We start from the raw sequence: 22,114 nt of genomic DNA, 5'->3' as shown, positions 1-22,114 counted from the left end.
ATGGGCGGCGGGCTCAGTCCTCCGCCAGACCTCCTGGCAGAATGGGTGACTAATCGGGAGCGGTTCCCGTATGGCGAGCGGCGCGGGCCCTTCATGATCATTTTGATGTTCGTGTTATTGGCCGCGACGCTGGCCGTTGTGGGTGCGAGGCTCTGGGCGCGCTGCAGGATCAGACGCAATGCTGGGCTGGATGATTGGTTGATCGTGGCAGCTATTGTAAGTTGAAGCTGGACGGCTTGTGCAAGACACGTTTGCTAATGAAAGAGACAGCCTATCCTGCTCGGTTACGATGCTTGTCACTATTTGGGTATGCTACGGAACGGACCGCTCTCTAAATACCCAGAAAGTTAACTTTTAGATTCAGGCTTCTACTACTATGGCGTCGACCGCCACGCCTGGGAGGTGACAATCGCGCAAGCCGTCAACGTGCGCATCGTCACATGGGCCATCGCCTGCGGCTACATGCTCATCACCTCGCTGGTCAAGATCTCCATCCTAATGTTTTACCGCCGCCTGAGCGAAGGCAGCGTCACGATGTCGTGGATCTACATCGTGCGCGGCTTCATCGTCTTTGTCGTCCTTTACTGCATCATCTTCACGCTCATGCTCTTCGTCGATTGCCGCCCCCTCAACTCCTTCTGGAATAAGATGAATCCGGTATGGGCAGCGACACACGAACACGTCTGCTTCAATGAAGGTGCCGACTTCATCGCCTCGGCAGTCGTCAGCGTCGTCACCGACGCCGCCGTGTGCATCCTCCCGCTGCTCGTCGTCCGGCGCCTGCGCATGCCGAGGAAGCAGAAGTGGGCGCTGAGCGCGTTGTTTGGCGTTGGGTTCTTGTAAGTGAAACGCCGCTGCCTTGTTGTCCCACCATTCTTTCTTTTCATGTACACCCTCGGCTGACGGAGATACATTACAGTCTTTGCTTCTGCGGTATCATGCGCGTCGCATACATGTACGAAATCTACTACGCCACCTACGACACCACTTGGGAGGCCTCGTACGTCTGGTCGTGGACCCTCGCTGAGACGCACTTCGCCATAATTTGCGCATCTGCGCCTGCGCTGAAGCTCTTCTTCGGCCGCCTGCTTCAGGGCTCGTCTGCTCAGCCGGACAGCTACACCTCACGCCAACGCCACGAGTACAACAACTTTGGGAGCGACGAGCTCGGTGCGGCTGGCTCGGGGGTGCATGTCAAAAGTGGTGGTGGTAGCGAGGAAGGAATTTATATGGCAGATATGCTGGCGTTTAAGGAGGCCAGGTCGAAGGCAGAGAAGGAGGGAAAGGAGTTACCGTTGTTTGAGACGGTGGCGGAGAGGAGTGGAAGCGAGTCGCCCGTTTCGATTACCGTCGATGTTAGACATGGGGTGGGGTTGTCTGCTGTGAATGATACGAGTAGAACGTTGAGTGAAAACGATGCGCAGATTATGGAAGAGCAGTCCACCAAGAGCATTGGAAGAAGTAGGGGGAGTACCGACAGCATACTGGGTGGGAGATAACGTGTATAGCATATTGGGCGGAGTTTCTTTAGAAAAATCATTAATTAGTCCTATCTTCACATGAATTGGATACAGCTCTACTGTGGAGCACCCGTCTGTGTCATAGGAAAACGGGCCCTTAAGTTGGCCATGTAGTTCGATCGCTTGAACAGGCTAAATCCTACACTTTGCATCAAAATTGATATCAATTGTAGATGTAGAACCATAGTAATTTGCGCTAAGACGTGGCATTACTGTAGCTCCACTACTACTAGTAATCGAAACCACTCTCCATACGAACATCATTAGTGAAGAAGAAATGACGGAGATTTAGCTCAAAGATCTAGAATGAGGGGATCAAGAATTCCTCAACGTAGCACTTCCAATGAATACAACCTCGACTGCAGCAAATCTAATTTTGCATTATCTTAGCATTTAGTAAATATGAGTAAAGGAGGGCAGTGACTTACGCCGCTGTGGCCGAAAATATTTCGATTCGGTTAGCCGAGGTAAACACAGATAGAATGATCGAAAAGATGAAAGTGATGATTATCATGACGCCAATGCGCAAGGCCATAGTAGAGCAATAGTAGAGAGCTAGGATCGAGACTGCTGGGAGAATTGCGGCCAAACTTGTTGTGAAGACTTTCAGGAATGGCGTGAGTCCCGAGTACACAACTGTACCACTCTCATCGATAGGTTTCTAGCCGAAGTATTAGCTTCGCAAGGCTGATAGTGTTACGTCAAAGATACCTTCAACTTGTTGAAGCCCATCCATCGTGCTGCTTGGATTACTAGTGGCGAGACATCTCTTGAGAACAGATCTTTGTCATCGCTTCCGCTATCCAAGAGAAGAAAGTCGTCCGAAAATTCTTTTGACCATGTTCTGTATTCGAATTCGTTTCCGGCCATGAAATGGTCTCCTTCTCCCTTGTTTTCGCCACGTAGCCAAGCACGTAGGCGCTGCAGATCTGTCTTCTTTGCGGACCTGAGGTTGGACACCTGAGAGAAATATACCAAAAAGCGATCTACTGCTAGTTAGACCCATTTTTGCGGTTGTAACTGATAGATAATTTGCACTTACTATATTCCTCCAACTTCGCCTTGATTTCGGCAATCCTTCCGTTGATGCGTACTGCGGTATGTTGAAGTATCGAAGCCTTGCTCGAAGATAATTTTCTCTCGGATCCAGTCGGTACGGTTGGCTTGCTCGAAGATTCTTTTCCCTCTCGTACAGCCGTCGGTGCATCTTGTTGTCTTTCCGGTTCACTAGAGCCCTTCGCTGCCTTTACGCCATTGTTTCTCAAGAGATGGAAATTCCTCGTGAACTTCTGAAATTCACCGTCGACATCCTCCTTGAACTCTTGAGATTCTTTTTCAAGGCGATCGCGGTTTAGTAGTTCGAATTGGAGTCGTTGTTCGAGTTCAACAAGCTCTGACTGAAGAGAAAGCAAGATATAGTTGTTCATGGCCCCAAACTTGCGAAACACGGCCATATCACCGTAAGTCATCAGATTTGCTAACCTTGGGTAGCAGCCATCCTTGAAACTCGCAAATGGTGCAACTGAGTCAGAGACTTCCGGCGCTGCACTGCCTGAGCTCTCCCCCATCTCAACGTCTTTTTGGGGAAGCATCGAGATTTCCGACCAACGAATTGTGATAGGTGGTTTGCAGGAAGTTATGATATTGAGAAAAGAAGCTGACAGATTACCCTTCTTATCCTCTGGGGGTTGGGTGCAGGGTGAGCTTCGACTACCAACGGGTCAAGGAAGCGCCTTGATTACTCGATTTCCGATATGACGCAAAGCTTAAATACACTTCTAGCGTGCCCCGCACGCCCAGACAGCCATCGAGATTGAGCAATGTGACACGGAGCCTTGTCTGGCAGTCATTGGTTGTAGACGTGATCCTCACTGATGGGCAGAGCCAAGAATTATCGTTCTTGATTTATTTCCGTACTTCATGTAACACAAGCCTGCCATGCCGCGTAGACACTTCTCCCATGACTGGTGACTACTAAAACTACGAGCAGGTGAGATATAGCCTTGGCTTGCAGTATTTTCAACTCTTGGCCATATAGCGATTGTCAACATAGTCTTGGCAAGTAATGCAGCTTATTTGCATATCTGAGAGGCATTTCCAATGTATAGGATCCTCCAATCAGCGAATCAGAGAAACTCGCAAGCGACGGTGCATGTGAAACTATGAGCAAACCCCGCTTTACACGTCCTGTTGTGTGATGATTAGACAGCTACTTGCAGGATGTTTGCGTCAAATGGGCCTCGAGTAGTTCTCGGAGGATTCAAACTTACGATCGGTCAATCAAACTATGTTCGGACTGTGAGTTCTTCTGCAATTAGAAAGGCCCAACAAAAGTCTTATAATGTGCGTATTGCAGGCATACGTCATTTCGCATTACAAGTTGCGTCTGACTTCTCTAAAGCGCGGATCAAGCGGGAAAAAAACTGTTATTGATATCTTATATAAGGCTACAAGGCATAGTAAAATTGTGTTCGTCTCTCGGCCTCGCATTCGTCCCCTATTCGTCTCCCTCCACTCTTCATCGTCCATATTCTTGTCGCTGTCCGCTTTTCATCATCCTTGCCGGTATCATCACACAAATTCAAGATGTCAGGCATTGAGTTTGTCGGCATCATTCTCGGTATGACATCGGCACTAGGTAGATTAATATCTGCCTTACAGGAAGAGCGTGGCAGTTGGCAAAAACATCATTCATACTCTCAAAAGCTTTCAGTATTGGCTGCACTACTTGACGAGGTCAACACAATTGTGACGAATGCAGATGCACCCCCCACAAAAACTGCAGAAATTTTTCTACACAGCTGCCAAAATGAACTGAAAGTCATTGAAGCGTGCTACACTGGAAGTAATTCTCACGAATCCGGAATATTTCCATCGACTCAACCTGGCCTGACCAGACCGTTTCTCCTCGATCAGCATGCGATCGACCAGGAGGTGTTGAGGGACTCCTTGGTCGGGTTTGAGAGTTCTGTAGCATTGCTGCACAACATTGTTTCCCGGTAAGCCCTTCGCAAGACCTTTTTAAATAATAAAGTCATTGACATCCTCAGCACTGAGATGCATCGACAGCTTTCTGACTTGCAAGCACAACACCAGCAAAATTCCTGGAGAATGGAATACCTGATTCGTGCTAGAGAGCATGATGAGAGCGGTAAGGGAGCTCAACCCGAATTTTCATCCAAAGAGGACCTTCCGGCGCCCGAAAAGTACTCCAACGACAAAACGCCTCTGAAGGTGACTGGTGGCATGTTGGACGGGTTCTTGGTAAACGATGCCTCGGCTTCAAGAATTGAAACCACATTGGAAAAGCTCAAGAACCTGAAAAGCGGACGATCAGAACAAGCCGACCTCGGACAAGCGATCTCATCATTGGAAAGAACCACTGGAATCCCTTCTTTCGTTCCTGTTAGGTTCCTTGTTGACACTGGATCAGACGTGAACATCGTTAGCCGGGATTTCATCAATCGAAACAACCTCAATGGTATGGTGAAACGTTCATCCCCAAAAGTAATCACTGGAGCTAGCAGAGATATGGTCGCGCAGTCTACATTCACGATAAAGTTTACCTGGCGCCACAAAGCGGATGCCAATCCGCGCACTGATGTCTTTCAAGTTCTTGAGAACAGTACGCACGATGCCGTTCTGGGTCGACCCTTTTGGAATGATATTGAATTGCACATAATGCGGGACATGTCTTTCTGGAGCGCTTCTGTTGAGAACCATCAAGTTAACTCGATCTTTTCAATCCCTTGGAGACCAAGATGTATGATCTGCATACCACTGTTCATTGTTCAAAGCTGATAGAGATGAAAAGCGACCAAAGAAAAAGAAGAACGTTGTGACAAGAGGTTTTGTGACAATGCCAAGAAGATGACTCTGTGTAATTTGGAGACAGGTACGTTCACAGCTACTATTGTACACAGTTCACCCGCAATAAAACCTCTAATGCAAGGGTCAGGATTGGTAATAAACATGCCTTTGGAAGAGACTTACGAACCGGAGCCTCTTCCACGAAAACCATCAAGATCGACAATCAATGATGAACCTCAGGTAGGCTGAAATCCCTGACAAATACTCTATACCCTGAGCTAAATGAATGATAGCGCGTACGCACGCCACGATCGACACCCTTACCGCCTAGTAGGGCATCATCAGAAGAAATCAGAGCGCCAGTAATAGAGCCGAAACTCAAGCTGGCGTCTCCTGAGAAAAATAGCGTTTCGCACGTAGTAGTTAGGCCGCAGATCACTCCCCAAAGCAGCGGCAGGCACGCTGAGGTGAAGAAAGTCAAGCTCCGGAAACGTTGGAGATTCAAGAGATCAAAGAGGTGAATGGCGCTCCACGAGTCGTGGTGATAGTCATGAAACTATTAGGTTGCACGGATGGATCTTTTGAATATGGGAAGCTCAATAGTGCAATGCTTGTTGAAGTAAGGTCACGTGATTCATGCTTCACGACTGTTTATATATTCGACCCTACCCTGTATGTTAGCATAGTATCAAGCAATCTACTCTTTTCTCATCATACTCCACGCTTCAGATCGATCTTCAGCAATGCTAACGGAACTGGATTCACCCCGAATTTGCAATACCCCTTCAGCAGACAGAGCATTCGTTTGAATCAACTTCTTCTGACAAATCAATACAACCATGTCTTATTATGTGCCTCCGTTCGCCTATACTGCCCCTTCAACGCTTCAATTCGTTCCGCATATGTATTTCGGCAAGGGGATGCACATAATGCTGACACGCCGAGAGACTCAAATTTAATGGCATACATGGGCTGCAAAATCCGAACTTCTTTTTGAAACCTCGTGTTTTCCTATCATCATTGCCGTATTTGTTGCTTGCGCTTTTTGCGACCCCCAGTAGTCCCGCACCTTCCACTCTAGATGCCGGCGTGGAAAACTTCACTGTCTGGATGAGGTGTGGGGAGAAAGCTGGCGGGACGTCCTGTGGCTACATTCGTTTCTTTTGGAGAGCAAAGACTGGCGTTATCTATTCCTGGATCTCTCGACGGTCTCAATTCGATTCGTGCTTGGCATTGCGCCAACTGTTGTACGTCTACTTCTTCTCTGACTGACTCGTGCAGCGGCGCTGCCCAGCCGTCGCTTAATATTGATTGAATGCAAGACGTGCAGCGTGTACGAATAGCTGGCGCGGCAACACGTGGGGTCCGGGAGGCCACGCGGTGTGGAAGCGAGGGCGACGAAGCGGTCGGGACAGCCGGAATGACGAATTGCCGCGAAGTGCGGCGAGGCGGGTGGCCTGATGCCCAAGACTGAGGCTCAGCATAAGAGCGGCTGGGTTGAGGTTGACCTGGAAGGGCCTGTTCATGTACAAGGAGGTCCGAGGATACCCCATTGAGAAGGCGCTAACCTTATTATTTCCTCACCCTGTAGATCCACAACCACCTCCACTTCCACCTCCACTATAGGTCTAATTCCTTCCTAACTGAGAGATATGTTGCAATGCATTCCTCGCTGACAGCCAATCACTTACGACGTTGAGTCGCTCGACCCATGGATAAGCTTCAAAAAGAGCCTGAGGAGGTGAAAGTGGATCTCCAGACGGATGGACTGGTGAGTACATAAAATTTAAATGGAAAGATAATTCTCGGGAGGGCTAGGTATTGTTGATGTTACTGACAAATTCACCGCATGTTAAAGGCCTACAGGAGTTGAGTGCTGGTCGCTGGTGTTTGTCTGGACTCCTGGATGGATCTGTACCTACTCATCTAGATTACAATGGCAAGTATCGTCGCCCAGCGCAAGTCCAAACCACGAATTGGGAACGAAGCCGACGGCAGAAGTGGAGTCCCCGCGGGGCGAGCCTGCTACTAACGTGATTTTCTTGAGTCGCGCACACGGCAGACCGTGCGTAGCGAGCGCTGTGCCGCAGTGGAGCTGTAGATAGACGATTCATGTCAATGTTTCAATATCCCGTGCAAGAGGTTGCTGAAATCCCTTAAAAGGGTCGACAGTCGTCAAGGTGCAGCTTGTCTGGCTTGCGAGTGCATCCGTCACCATGGCTCTCAGTCCGGTTCTGACGGCGGTCATCGTCGCCTTCCTCTCGTGGGGCGTGTATAAGCTGCTCCAGATTGGGAAGAGAGACCCCAGGCTGCCCCCTGGGCCTCCCACCTTGCCCGTTCTTGGGAACATCCACCAGATACCCCTCACTGGCCTCTACAAGAAGTACGTCTGGCAACTACTGTCCACTCTACAGGCCAAGCTAATTGAAGCAGACTGAAAGAATGGGGTGACCAGTATGGTGATGTCTACTCGATCAAGATTGCCAACGACACGATGATTGTCCTGTACGACCGCAAGGCCATCCATGACCTGCTGGACAAGAAAAGTGCCATCTACTCGGACCGTCCGCCTAACTATGTCGCCGATCTCGTCACCAACGGCGACAGCATCGCCTTCATGAACTACGACAACCCCGCGTGGCGTGCCCAGCGGAAGATATCCTCGCACAACCTTTCGGTGTGGTCTCCTGAATAACTTCATGTTGCCTATATATTGACCTTTTCGCAGCCTCGTGCCCTCGATGAGAAGGTGGCTCCGATCCAGGAGGCGGAAACGGCCATCTTCATGAACGACCTGCTGCGCGACCCCTCCGGCTTTTACAACCACGTGAAGCGTACTACTGCTTCTACTGCTAACATCGTCGTGTGGGGTCACCGCGGCCCGACCTATGACGACTTTTGGGGCAGCGTAAGTCTCCAACCACCAAATAATCTCTTCAAGGCTAACCATGTTCCAGTGCGTGTACAAGGCCCTGGAAAAGTACTCTGAAGCGCTCGAGCCGGGCGCCAACCCGCCGTGCGACCAGATCCCGTTCCTCAAATACATTCCCGACCGGTTCGCGCCGTGGAAGCGTCGGGCCAAGCTGTCGTACACGGCCATGGACAACGTGTGGCGCGAAGCTCGCCGCCGTGCGGAAGAGCGGCGCGCCAAGGGCGTCAAGCGGCCGTCCATCTTCGACCGCATGGAAGACGAGGACATCAAGTCGGACGTGCCCCTCACGCAGCACCAGGTAAACCACTTCCTGGGCGTGCTGGTCGAGGGTGCCGCCGACACGACGGCCGGCTCGATGCTGACGTCCATCATGTTGCTCACGCTGCACCCGGAGGTGCAGAAGAAGGCGCAGGCGCAGCTGGACGAGGTCTGCGGCGTGGACCGTGTGCCGTCGTGGGCCGACTTCGACAAGCTGCAGTACATCAACGGCATCGTCAAGGAGGGGACGCGCTGGAAGAGTGTGTAAGTTGACCCATTTCCCTACCCGGCGATGTGAGAGAGATGACTGACGTATTCACAGGCTCCCCCTGGGCGTGCCGCACTCGGTCACGCAAGACGACTACTACGAGGGCATGCTGATCCCCAAGGGCGCCACGATCGTCATGCCCGTCTGGGGCGTGCACCACAACGAGAAGCAGGGCTTCAGCAATCCCGAGACGTACGATCCCGGCCGCTGGGCCGAGCACACGCGGCCCGCGTCGGAGCTGGCGGGTCTGGCCGACTTCACGCGCCGCGACCACTACAGCTACGGCTCCGGCCGCCGCATCTGCCCGGGTATGCACCTCGCCGAGCGCACCATGTTCCGCATGACGGCCAAGATGCTGTGGGCCTTCGACATCGTCCCCGCCACCGATCCGGCCACCGGCGAGCCCATCGCGCTCGACACGGAGGACTACGAGGACGGCATCATTACCTATCCCAAGCCGTACAAGGTCGAGTTCCGCCCCAGGAGCGAGGCGCACATGGAGACGATCAAGAGGGAGGCCAAGACTGCCCAGGAGTTCCTCTCGCAGTATGCGTGAAAGCGTGGTGGAGAGGCGTCTGCCGGTGGGGAGAGGTGGGGTGTTCGGTTTTTTTGCAGAAGAGCACAGCATACTGTAATGACATTGCGTTCATCACGCCGCCGTATCTGTGAAACTCAAAACCCCCGTTTTATCTCCGGGCCTATCGCACTACTTACGGCGTATTCGTGTACCCAGAGCCCCGCCCCTATTCCTTCGACGGGCCGCCGACGGTCAAAACGTTCCCGTTGAAGAAAACGCTCCCGTTGGAGAAAGCGTTCCCGCTAGAGCACAGATTCAATACCGGTAGGCAAACACCCTGACTACTAATAATACGTGCTTCGATTGGTGGGGGCAATCTGGCTGAGTCACACCGAATCTTGCCGCGGATGCCGGTAGCTTGCGCTAAGAGGTTCGTTCATGCGGCAGCGAGTCAGTCCGCTCTGAACAAGAACCACGGCCCGGATAGACTGCTCGCCTTACTAGGGATCGGACCGGAGAGTTTGCCTCACTTAAGTCCGCGTACTCGTGTTCGGCCGAGTGTCTCAGGCCTCGATGCTGTTGCCACGATCACGATAGGGATTCCAGAGTTGAGAAGCACCATTGTACTTGAATACGGACGGGAGATGGCCGTTGAAGCAAATCCCAACGCAGTCCGTGCGCCGCGATCGCACCAACACCCGCCACAGCCATCCACGTGCCATCCGAGGCTGATCGGGCGGCAACTGGAAACTGCCGGGATTTCGCACCGTTCGTGTTCTCGCACGCGTCAGAAGCCGATCGGGCTGCGTCTTGCTAGCTGCAAAGGGACCTGCAACGCGGATCCCCACGTTTTTTGCCCTACGGCCTGGGCCCACTCCCCTCCTTTAACTTTTCTCCTAGTGCCTGTCGTTACGAACATGCGCAGAAGAGACTGTCTCTTCACCTCACGATGCTCTACGATGCCAGCAAGTCGGTGGCAACGTGTGTGCTCATCCTGATACCGCCGGCATACATCACCCTCGTCCTGCGCTGCGGCGTGCGCATCCACAGGAAGGCATGGGGCGTCGATGACACCTGCATGATAATCTCCGCGGTACGTTCGGTCCCTTTCTCGCGTCTGACGCCGGCAGCTAATTCCCCGTAGCCATTCTTCGCGTGGCTGTCGGCATCCGTCCTCACTGGCGCGTTGAATGGCTTAGGAGCCAAGGACAACCACTTGTTCGGAGGCCAGGACCAGTACACGACAGTACTCAAGGTAGGCAGAGGCTCGAAGCCATGCCGGGCCCACTGACTGACGACATGGCAGAACTATTTCATGTTCATGCTGTCCTACTGCTGCGGCGTCTTCTTCCTCAAACTCAGCATCGCCCTGACTCTGATGCGTATCACCGCCGGTCGGCCCGCCTACATATGGACCATCCGGGTGACCATCCTCGTCTTCACGGCCACCATCTTCATGGTCTTCTTCTACGTCCTAGTCCAATGTAAACCCATCGAGTACGGCGCCATCTCCATCATCCCCCCGCCCACCACAACCTCAGAAAGCTAGCTGTGCTCACCACGTTTTAATCACAGATACTCGTGGGACAAGAGCATCCCCGGCGGCCACTGCAAAGACAAGCGCATCCTCACCGGCCTGAGCTTCGGCATCTCGGCCGGCAACATCGTGACCGACTGGACGTGCGCGCTGCTGCCCATCCCGCTGCTGTGGAACCTCGAGATGCACCGCAACTCCAAGATCGCGGCGGGCGTGCTGCTGTCGTTCGGCATCTTCGCCAGCATCTGCGCCCTCATCCGCCTCAAGTACACCATCGCCCTCAACGAGGACGTCGACTTCCTCTACCACGCGTCTTTCGTCGTCATGTGGGCCTACGCCGAGGCTGGCGTCGGCTTCTCGGCTGCGAACTGTAGTGTGAGTTGCGGCCCCCACCCTTACCTACCCCCAACTCCCCCCCTTCTCGTTCCGCATACAGCAGACGACTGACTCTCTGAGGTGGATACAGACCCTCCGCCCCATCTTCACCCGCATCTTCCGGCTCGGCAGCAGCCGCGGGAAATCCGACGACACGGACTCGCGCGAATACGGCTGCTGTCCGACGGCCCTCAAGAGCCGCCGCTCCGGCATCGAGCTGGGCGACGCCGACGCCTCCGAAGCCATCATCGTGCACCCCGCCACGCGCGCCGGATACGGAGTGAAGACGACCGTCACAGCAGGGGGAGACCCGGATGACTTGTTGGAGCGGGAACGGTTGGGACGAGGGGGGGCGGGGGGTGGTAGTGGTGGTACTGCGGAGGATGTTGGCAGCTTTGAGGATGACGCGAGTCAGCGCGAGATTTTGAGGGAGGATCGGATTAGTACGACGTATAGGAAAAAGTAGGGGTGGGGGTGGGGTGAGGGGGGAAGTGGGAGGGAGGGATATATGTTTCACGACGTTACGATTTCCTGCGCTGGGACGGAGGCTGTCGGCGTGCATGCACGGTGGTTTCGCGGCTGAAGGCTAACGTGAAATTTACTTTCGTTTGTATTTTAGGTGTTTAAAGCTATCATCCGGACGTGGATGTGTAATTACTAATTCTGCATTTGTATCTGGACAATAGCTTTAACGCTTATAGTACGGTCTATAAGGCTGACTACTCTATTCGGCATGGCGTTACTTAACTAACACAGTCCGTGATTTAGTATTTTCTACCACCCTTATCGCCGCTAACGCATTGGAGATCCTAGTCTGCCAACTTGGTCTACCCTGATCTCAGCTGTCGTCATTGCAGCAGCCGGAGCTCATGAAGCCGCCAACGAACTCCTGTACACCATTTACAACGCGTGGCCAAAATGCGTGTCGGCTTTGAAAAGTCCTCGGTATGGTTGGAAAAACGTTTACAGCAAATACTAGAAAACGCCATACTTTCCCAGGTGTGTGGTCCCAGCTGCTTCCGGGTGCGATTAAGCCGCGGCTAGTCGGTATTACGGCAGTGGGGCTCCTACAACAATCATGTGTAGACCTCAAAGCTGCAGAAGGGCCTGCTGCCTAAATTGTGGACCGTGACGAACAAACGTGGTTTAAGTTCGCGAGTATTTAGGCAACCGTGACATATATGGGGCAGCTGGGATGGGTCGGGCCGCAGCGCCAGCGAATCACTACGTATTCAAGAGATGAATAGCGGCCCAGTAAACGCAGATACTATCGGAAATACACGTGTCTTTGTTTCTTTGGTATTGATAATCTAACCCCACTACCTTTATTGTACTATCCAGCATTCTTGCTAGTCATCAAATCATCTATTTAGGAAATTCCCGGCGTAAATCAGCCTTTCGAGCTCTTTCTAGCAAACTGCGGAGCTTGTGAGACCATATTTACTGGGGAAAATGGGCTGATTCCCTGCTGATCAACGTTGGTTTCACTCACGAGTAATCATCAGTTTCGGCCCGGCAGATATTTAATCTCTTAATTGTAGTACTCGCAAGAGGCTTTTGATCATTTCAAATCTCTGAAGCACTCTTCTACTCATTTGAAGCCCTTTCAACGTATTCATGGATCGCGTTTCCAGGGAAAGTGGCAGAGATGAGTCACGATGGAATTTTCTTTGCAACGCGCTCTGCTGCCTAACTAGAAAATCCTCTGTTCCTCCCACCGATAACAAAAAATACCCACAAGAAAGTGCAGCAGATCCTCCAATCGATGACAAAAAAGATCCCCAACAAAGCTCAGCAGATCCTCCCATCGCTGACGACAAAGATCCCCAAGAAGGCTCTACAGATCTAAATACAAAGGACTGCCCATTCTGCTCTTGTCTGATCGAGGTCGGCCCCAAAAAGTTGAATACGACCGAAATTCAACGATTAGTCTTCCATGACAAATGTCAGTCTTGCTCTTCGCCAGATGGAGCACAAATTCCCCTTTGTGACTTCTGCAAGCATCTCCGTTTGGGACATCTGGTACAATGCATCCGGAAAACCTCAGGATTGTCATCTATTTCTATAGATCTAGATCCGATTGCTCGAGCTCTGAGCAGAACAGAGTGTGATCTGTGCGACTTCCTAACCAACGCCACGGGTCTTCCGCAAATTGGTCCATCCGAGGTCGAAATTATTCCGGCAACATCTGCTACCCTTGTGATTGACGGCTCGGCCCGGACGGAAATTAAGGGCCGTAGAGGCAGCCCAATGCGCGAGTTTTCTGTCCATCTCAGGGTCAACCATCGTCTAGGTACTCAAGCATTGCACGAATAATTTTCCTCCGGTATGCTAATTTGCTGATAGGCACACCCACAGATTTTGTTCAGTGGGACGCCATCCACGGCTACCTGTCAGAATGCAAGAGGTCTCACAATCCATTGTGTGAAATCCATTCAAGGCCAACTTTTCCACCAGGTTTTCACGTCATCGATGTCAACAAGAGATGTATTATAGAAAGAAAAGATTTCTGTGAGTATATGGCGCTCAGTTATGTCTGGGGAAGCCGTTCAGACTCGGCATGCTACGTGGAACAAGCTACGCGCGACAACATCGAAAGCTTGAAAGTCCCTGGGGGCCTCACCCAACTACCGGACACTATTGAAGACGCAATTGTAATATGTCAAAATCTTGGCATTAAGTACCTTTGGGCCGACAGATACTGCATTGTTCAGGATAATGCGATCCACAAACATGCCCAGATTGGTGCAATGGCCGACATTTACTCGTCATCCATTATCACAGCCATTGCTTGCTCAGGAACGGATGGTGTAGAGTCTGGGATTCCAGGAGTCCGCAGAAAACGACAGTGGAAGAGACGCAGTATCAACATTCAAGGAGTTCTTTTCAGCTCTCCAATGCCGCATCTGGATCAGATCGTCCCGGGATCGATATGGAACACTCGAGGCTGGACATACCAAGAAGCGATCCTTTCTAGACGAAAGTTGCTCATGACTCCAACAGAAGTATGGTTCCAGTGTAGGAAGGATCGTACTTATCGAGAACATGGTCCTGATCCCGACATCACCAGGTGGGAGGCTCAACTTCGAGACGCGCCAGCCTCTGCTGATCAGGATTACTCGGGTTTCGTGGACTATATTACAAAGGTTATAGAGTACACGAGGCGAAAGCTCGGTTACGCGTCAGACATCTACAACGCTTTTGATGGAATTGCACAAGCTCTCTATGCACGGGATGACGGTTTTCATTTTGGACTTCCGGAACCCCACTTTGACGCGGCGCTTCTCTGGTACTGCGGATGCCGATGGACTGGCTCTCATAGCAGGTGCCTACGAACCTGTGCGGAAACTACTCCTAGCTGGTCTTGGGGATCGGTCACTTGCCCCATAATGTATGATGACTCGTTCTGCATGAGTCTCGTCAAATGGGTCCTTTACAAAGGTCAAGCTGCCGATATGAGTCTTCAGAGTGCAAATCCAGAGGCCTACGGCACACGCAGCATCGAGCTCAAAGCAACGGGGGAAACGGTGAGCTGGAATAGATCAAGGCTTAGGTTAAGTGAATGCCCACAGCTTCTTGTCGCTCTTGCAATAAACGAAGGATGCATAAAAGCCGGCAAAGAGTTCTTATCAGAGCATGAAAGCTTTTCTTCTCTGAGGAAACATTTCACTCGCCAATGGCCAACGTATACGGACGTTTATAAAGAGGTGCGGCAAGTTGAGACCCTTCAATCATCTGGGCCCAACGGCGTTCTATTCACAAACGCTCAATCTGCGATTTTCAACATTCGGTCCGGATGGATTCAAAACGCCAATGGGATGGTAATTGGTGGTATGTACCAGGTGGAGCTTGACAACAAAATAGTACACGAGCAACGCGGCGACATCGGGGGAGACAGCGACTACAGGGAATGCAGCAACTACGAAGAGTGCCGCAACGATGAGGAGTGCTGTGTCGAGGGCATTGCTCTTTCAATATCAGGGGAATGCCGCAGTGTAGGCTTTGATGGGCTGGACAACTCGACACACCGCGATATGACATATTTCGACTGCAATGACAAGCCTCTCACTCCAATGCCGAGGGTGAATGTCATGTTTATCAGTTGGGAAGACGGTTACGCCAAGCGCATCGGTCTTGGCTGGATGGCTTTGAAGCAATGGAGCTCATTCAACTGGACACTCAAAGACATATGGCTGAAGTAGCCACAACCTGCAACGGTCTGGTACCTTACCGGGTTTGTTGAATTCCCTTTCAGTCACTGTGGCTGCATTCGCACTTGCTCTCTTACTGCTGTCCAAATATGTATTATTTTGCAGATACTCTGAAGTATTTCCATCTCCGCTCTTTCATTTTTGTGTCTTCTTTTCTTCTTTGCAGCAAATAAAAAGATTCATTTTATGGTGAACTTAGCTGTCTGTAAATGTGAGCCGTGAAATGATGCCGCACATGACCAGTGATAAGCAATTCATCGCTGCTAGAATGATGTGGGAACAGTAGGCTGACACGGAGTCGCTTTACTCTGGAAGCAAAATAGAGTTAGGCCTCGTGTCTGCATGCATTTATCTATATCTTAAGAGCCCATTCACATTTGGGATAAATGTTTCGGTTGCACCTCTACTGCAGCGCTTATAAAGCCGAGCCGATAGCTCTACTGTCATATACGAACAGTCTCTTGAATCTGCGTTTCGCTGATTATCCCCGCAACCTACCCCGCTGATCTCGCTATGTGAAATCAACGTCCAAGAACAACACATTATTATACGTGTCCCCAAACGCTCCAAACCCTCCCCCAGCCGCCCCTTCTCCCAGCACATCCCCAAAGAATGCGCCCAACGTATCTTCCACGTCCATCCTCTCAACCCCGCCATACTCACCCCCAACCCCTCCGCCCCCTCCACCATCCCGCTGCCCGACCATCGCCTCCCTCATCATCTCCTCCATCCCTAGCGGCGGCGCCATGAACTCCACCCCTCCTCTGTCATCACACCCATCCCCATCCACCAAGATCCCACACTCCCGCATCTGCACCTCCAGCTCCGGCAGCGCCCGCGCCGTCCAGCCCACCGGCTCCATCGCCCGCATGATGGCCAGCGCCTCGTGTATCCGCTGCTTCCAGTCGTTCTCTGCGGCCGCCGACGACGTCGACGCCGTCGTGTGCACGTCCGACTGCTGCTGCTGTTGCGGCGGCGGTGCTGCTCCTCCCGCCCCGCCACCGCTGCAGTAATCGCAGGGCGGCATCTCAGAAAACGGCGAGGACTGGTCGCTGCCGTCTGCCTCCCGTTCCTCCAACAACATCGCCAACCGGAACACCTGGACCAGCTCGAGCAGATTAGAGCAGTCGAAGTTGACCAGGCTGCTCAGTGAGCCCGAGGCCGTCTCGCCGCCCGCCCCTCCCACCATCATCGTCATCATGATCTCCAACCCGCTCCGCGCCGCCGCCGTGCACGTGTCTGCCATCTCGGCGAAGAGCCGTCGTTTACTCCCAGTCGCGCTACCGCAGCACTTCTTCTCCCCCTTCTCCCCCTTCTCCTCCACTCCGTCTCCACCAAGGCAGCCGAGTCCCGCGGTAGAAGACGTACGACCGTACGCCTCCGGCTGGTCGCCCGCAGCGCGCTGGCTCCCCCGCCTTCCCCGCCACTTCCTCAACAACGCGCGGTACAGCAAAAACGGCCGCGTGACGAGCACGACGTTGGCCCAGTACTGCAAATGCAGGATGCCTACCGCGCGGCGGTGGGCGGGGGCGGTGTGGGAGAGGGCGGAGAGGTGCGCGGGGAGGGAGGCGTGCCAGGAGTTCAGGGCGGCGAGGAGGGTGCGGATGGTGGAGGTGGAGATGGTGGGGTTGCTGCTCGACGAGGAGGAGGAGGAGGAGGAGGAGGATGAGGGGTTGTTCTGGCGGTGCTGATGTAGCGTCGAGCGGATGCGCCGCGAGATGGTGCAGAGGCTGGAGGCGGCGGCGAGGTAGTTGGGGGGCGTGTTGGGGCCGGGGCTGAGGATCTGTGATAGACGTAGTTAGTCAACCAGCGAATTGATCTCTGTGGTGTAGTAATGGGGAATGGGATGCAGTGATAATTGGGAAAAGGAGGGCAACACATACCTGCTCGGACGGCATCTGCACCTGAATGTCGTGCACCTCCTCAACCACGGCGCACGGGTTGCCGTACCGGTGCGCGATCTCGTAGTCCAGCAGGTACAGCGTCCACCAGATGCGCCGGTTCTGCTCGCGCTCGAGCCGGCCCCGCGACGGCGGCGCCGCCTTCTCGACGTGCATGCCGAGCGAGTACGCCGTGCGGACAGCCGTGCCGATATACAGATACGCGGCGTTGGTGTAGCACTCGATTTGGAGCGCGAGAGCCTGAAAGAAAACTGTTAGCCGCGGAACATCGAAGGACTGGTTCCCCAGTCGAAAAGGAGTGGGTCATACAAGCAGACTCAGCGCCCTGATGCTATCCACATCCGCCTCGTCGACGACCTGCGGCACCAGCGCCTTCGCCATGACGAGATACTCCGGCGACGTCTTCTGTCCATGGGACGGACCTTCAACGGCACCACCCGCGCTCCCGATGGCGAAGACGCAATACAGGCAACACAGCCACGACGCGCTGGCGAGCACGCCGCCGGTCAGGTACGTCTCGTGCACGCGCTCGTGGAACTGCTCGGTCGAGAAGAGCCAGTAGAGGCAGTGGACTTCGTCGAAGTAGCGCTGCACGCACGCCGACGCATGTTCGAGCGGTGGCAGATAGATGGGCTGGTGGTGGCACGCGGTGCCACTGCAGGCATCGCTGCCGGGGTTCACGCCGATGGAGCTCTCGGGGGTTGCTGGGGGGAGGCTGGTTGTTGAGAGGGGCTGGATGATGATGGGTTGGGTGGGTTTGTTGTTGTTGTCCTCGTCGTCGTCGTGGTGTTCGGTTTTGATCATGCGGATTGCGGCGTTGAAGCCGATGGAGGAGTCGGTGCCGACGTGTCCTGTTTTTGTCACAATGCGTGGACGCTTAGAATTGTTGCACTTCACATACAACGGGTGGATAGGGAGTGGGCTGGGCTGAGAGGGGGAAACTTGCTGTAGTTTCCGCGCGAGTCAATCATCAAACACCCCAGCTGCTCCTGCAGCGCCTGAATCTCTTGGATCCCGCTATTCGAGCCCTCATCCTCATCTCCACCGTCCTCCTTGCAGCAATCACCCCACTGAGGACTACATGCAGCGTCCTGACCGGCTGGCGTGCTGGGGGTGTCGCCCTGGTGGCTGTCTGAATTGCCGTCAGTGGCGGGAGTTGGCCCCCCGTTCAGACCATCGAGTCGTGCGCAGAGGGCCTTGAGCGCAGGAAGGTTGAACTCCAGATCCGGGAGGTAGTGCCGTAGGATCTCGGTCATGCACCGGTACTCTTCTTCCGACACGTGGTAGTACGGCCGCTTTTTGCGCCGGTTGAGGTCTGTCTTGCATGGCGCATTGATGCTCGCGCAGTAGTGGCATGGGCCGGGGACTGCAGAGGAGTGTGAGTGGGAATGTTTCTGAGTGGTTGACAGGGAGGGAAAAGATCATGTACCTGGATCGACGCACTGCACGTTGGTGTTGCTGTGTCAGTGGACTGTGACCTGTGAGGAGCTGCGGCGGAGCTCACCGTACCTTCGTTTTGCGGTTCTTGCAGCGGTCACAGCTCACGGCCGTGCGCTTCTTCCGCACGTTCTGCCTGTTGCTCTTGGAGGGCGGCAGGGCTGGTTCGGAGCCGTGTTGTGCAGTCGGCATGGCGGCAGATGCGATGCTTCCGAGGGGGAAGGAGGTGGGAAAAAGGGAGATTGCGAGGTATCGAGAGGTTGATAATGCGGGGAAACTTATGCAGGGGTCGTGTGTTGATCCGCGGCACTGACCAGCTCATCCGCCCTTCCGCCTCTTGCAATTGGAGTGTTTTGAAACCTGATTTTGCTTTTTCGTGTTTCAGAATAAATTATGAGAGTATCGTATGTCAGTGTCAACTCAATTAACGGCTGCGCATGGGCAACCTTCTTTTTCCAAGCTCAGCGGGATCGCCGTCAGTAGTAGTATCTCCGGTAAGCTTTCGTAGATGAGTATACAGTTGTGCACTGCGGCTGATCCCTGCTCGAACATGCCGGCGGTAGCCTCCAACCATCTAACCATCGGAAAAGGGACGACGATAGCATGGAAGTCTCTCCTGCTTGCAAATCAAAAAGCACCATTTCGTCAACGGCGTGCGCACGGCATGTTGATCAACACACGGCAGATCTGCAGGGTAAAATGCGGGGGTGGGGCAGCGGTTATCGCTACGGACCCCAGACGCCAGTCGTCGGCATCATCCTCCCGAGCACATTTCCCCAAGCTTCACTGCACAGCAACAACCCGCACCCTGAGCGGGGAATGACTCGACCCCATCGCCATTTGCCAGCCGACACCATGCCCGGCATAAAGCGGCTCGGACCCCCGGCCAACGGGCCCCCTCTCAGCAACGGGCCGTCCCTGACAAATTATTTCCAATCATGGCCGCCGAAGATCAAGTAGCGAAGCTGCAAGAGCAGGTCAACGACCTCACCAAGCGGCTGAACAAGGTTCAAGGTACATTCTATCCGCCCGCACACCTCACCCAGCCCAAATGCCACGAGACGCTAACACACGCCACAACCGCACAGACGAAGCCGAAGTCCGCAAGCTCCACCACAAATACGGCTACTACCTCGACAAGTGCCTCTACAAGCAAGTCGTCGACCTCTTCGCCGACCACCCAGACACCATCGTCGAGTTCCTCGGCGGCCGCTACCGCGGCAAAGCCGGCGTGCGGCGCCTGTACACGGGGCGCTTCCAGACCAACTTCGTCGCCGGGCGCAACGGGCCCGTGCACGGCTTCCTGCTCGACCACGCCATGATGCAGGACATCATCGACGTGTCGCCGTCGGGCGACCACGCGTGGGGCCGGTGGCGCGCGCTGATGAGCGCGGGCGTGCACAAGTCCGTGGCGGACGCGCATCCGCGGGGGTACAACGCGGCGGGGCAGCCGCGGCAGTGGTGGGAGGGCGGCGTGTACGAGAATGAGTATATTAAGGAGGATGGCGTGTGGAAGATTTGGAAGTATAGGTACTTTGCGTTTTGGCACGGCGAGCATCAGGATGGCTGGGCGCTGACGAAGCCGAATTACGTGCCGTTTGCGGAGAAGACGGTTGAGGAGGATCCGCTGGGCCCGGATGAGTTGGTTGAGCAGAAGTTGTTGTGGCCAGATACGAGGTGTATTCCGTTTCATTATCCGCATCCGGTGACGGGGGTGCAGGTTGAGGAGGATGATTTGAGGGCGCCTGAGTTTGGGAAGGATGTGAGTACGTCGGAGCCGGCGTTGACGTTGAAGGATCGTTAGAGTTTGATGGTAGATCAGAACTGGGGTGAGAGTTACTTTAGTTTCAAGTATACAGATTTGAATGATGGAAGAGAAAGGCTCAGTTGAGCCTCAAACCCCACGTATAGTGCAAACGAGAAGTGTTGCGCCGCATACTCCATCTCCATGTACTCCACAGTGCGGAGCTCGATGGTAAAGGCAAACCACTATACGCCAGTCCTCCACCCTTCAGCCTCGGGTTCATCCAACCGAGCAAGCCCGCCTTGAAACAAAGATATAACCGCCAACACCAACTGAACCTACCTGCCAACCCCCCACCCATAATCGACCCCCAACAACCCAACATGCGCGGCACCATCGCAATCGAAGAAGCCGTCATCCCACCCTCCCAACACCACACCCTCGCCCAATGGCAGCCCATCCTCGCCCCAGGCTCCGACGTGGCCGCCGGCGTGGCCGCCCACGGCGCGCGCCTGTCCGACATCCACGACAAGCGCTTGCAGACTATGGACGCCGAGGGCGTCGAGTACATGCTGCTCAGCCTGACCAGCCCGGGCGCGCAGGGCGAGCACGTGCAGGAGCAGGCGGAGAAGGTGGCGCGGGAGGCGAACGATTGGCTTGCGGCTGAGGTGGAGAAGAATCCGAAGCGCTTTGGAGCCCTGGCGGCTGTCTCGATGCACGATCCTGCGCAGGCGGCGGGGGAGCTGAGGAGGTGCGTGAAGGAGCTGGGGATGTTTGGGGGGTTGGTGAATGATTGGCAGTCGATTGGTGAGGATGGGGCGGGGAGGAAGTACTACGATACCGAGGAATATGACGTCTTTTGGGGGACGGTGCAGGAGTTGGATGTTCCGATTTACTTCCATCCGAGGTACCCGCCGCTGGAGGAGTTGAAGACCGGCCAAGGTGTCAGCGGAGCGTACAAGGGGAGAAGTCAGATGCTCGGTGCTGGGTGTAGCTTTCATCTGGACTTGAGTTGGCATATTTATGCTGTTTGTTCGAGCGGTGAGTTTAGAAATCCCCCCGAGATTGACAGATAGATGCTTATTCTGCCAAGGCATCTTCGACAGATTTCCCAAGATCCAGATCATCGCCGGCCACTTGGGCGAAAAGTGAGTCTTTACAAGTTCGATATGTTAGAATGTTGCCTGGCTAACACTGGGGTTTGAAGCATCCCGTTCAATCTGTGGCGTGCGGACCACTGGCTTAACAAACCGCAAAAGCGAAAGACACGACCATCAAAAGAGGACTACACGTACTACTTCAAGCACAATGTGCACATCACGACCTCTGGAAACTTCAACACCGCCGGTCTCAAGTTTTGCATCCGTGAAATTGGCCTGGAGAGGTGTCTTTACGCTATCGGTAAGAGTATTTGATTTCACTGATTCTGCGCCATCTGACCACTTGTAGATACACCCTACGATACCATTGAAGAAGGACAAGCCTGGTGGAAGACGATTGATCTGGAGGATAGTGAGAAGGAGGCAGTTGGAAGGAGAAATGCTATCAAGCTTTTCAAGCTGCCACTGGAAGAGTAATGTCCTGAATAGAAAATTCAACTCTCG

The 22,114-nt window shown here is 53.7% G+C and overlaps 4 protein-coding genes across 4 annotated transcripts; all 4 read left to right on the top strand.

Annotated features, from left to right (window-relative positions):
- LTHEOB_10407 (Integral membrane protein) lies at positions 1-1,499 on the top strand (the record flags this gene model as incomplete). Its single annotated transcript, XM_035507049.1, has 4 exons — positions 1-216; positions 271-307; positions 365-839; positions 920-1,499. 4 exons carry the CDS (start codon positions 1-3, stop codon positions 1,497-1,499), a joined length of 1,308 nt encoding a protein of 435 aa, XP_035367944.1.
- Positions 1,500-7,546: 6,047 nt separating this feature from the next.
- On the top strand, positions 7,547-9,344 carry LTHEOB_10406 (Cytochrome p450 protein; the record flags this gene model as incomplete). Its single annotated transcript, XM_035507048.1, has 5 exons — positions 7,547-7,713; positions 7,764-8,007; positions 8,059-8,238; positions 8,288-8,784; positions 8,843-9,344. 5 exons carry the CDS (start codon positions 7,547-7,549, stop codon positions 9,342-9,344), a joined length of 1,590 nt encoding a protein of 529 aa, XP_035367943.1.
- A 910-nt stretch (positions 9,345-10,254) lies between these two features.
- On the top strand, positions 10,255-11,683 carry LTHEOB_10405 (uncharacterized protein; the record flags this gene model as incomplete). Its single annotated transcript, XM_035507047.1, has 5 exons — positions 10,255-10,398; positions 10,450-10,560; positions 10,612-10,802; positions 10,881-11,217; positions 11,309-11,683. The coding sequence occupies 5 exons, from the start codon at positions 10,255-10,257 to the stop codon at positions 11,681-11,683; spliced, it is 1,158 nt and encodes a 385-aa protein (XP_035367942.1).
- Positions 11,684-19,704: 8,021 nt separating this feature from the next.
- LTHEOB_10404 (uncharacterized protein) lies at positions 19,705-22,087 on the top strand (the record flags this gene model as incomplete). Its single annotated transcript, XM_035507046.1, has 6 exons — positions 19,705-19,780; positions 19,855-20,528; positions 20,678-21,551; positions 21,604-21,658; positions 21,718-21,911; positions 21,960-22,087. The coding sequence occupies 6 exons, from the start codon at positions 19,705-19,707 to the stop codon at positions 22,085-22,087; spliced, it is 2,001 nt and encodes a 666-aa protein (XP_035367941.1).
- Between the last annotated feature and the right edge of the window lie 27 nt (positions 22,088-22,114).

The sequence above is a fragment of the Lasiodiplodia theobromae genome, assembly GCF_012971845.1.
Source record: "Lasiodiplodia theobromae strain AM2As chromosome Unknown scaffold_38, whole genome shotgun sequence".
Lineage (NCBI taxonomy): Eukaryota > Fungi > Ascomycota > Dothideomycetes > Botryosphaeriales > Botryosphaeriaceae > Lasiodiplodia > Lasiodiplodia theobromae.
Note: the sequence above shows the minus strand (reverse complement) of the source record. Positions and strands in the feature narration are given on the sequence as shown.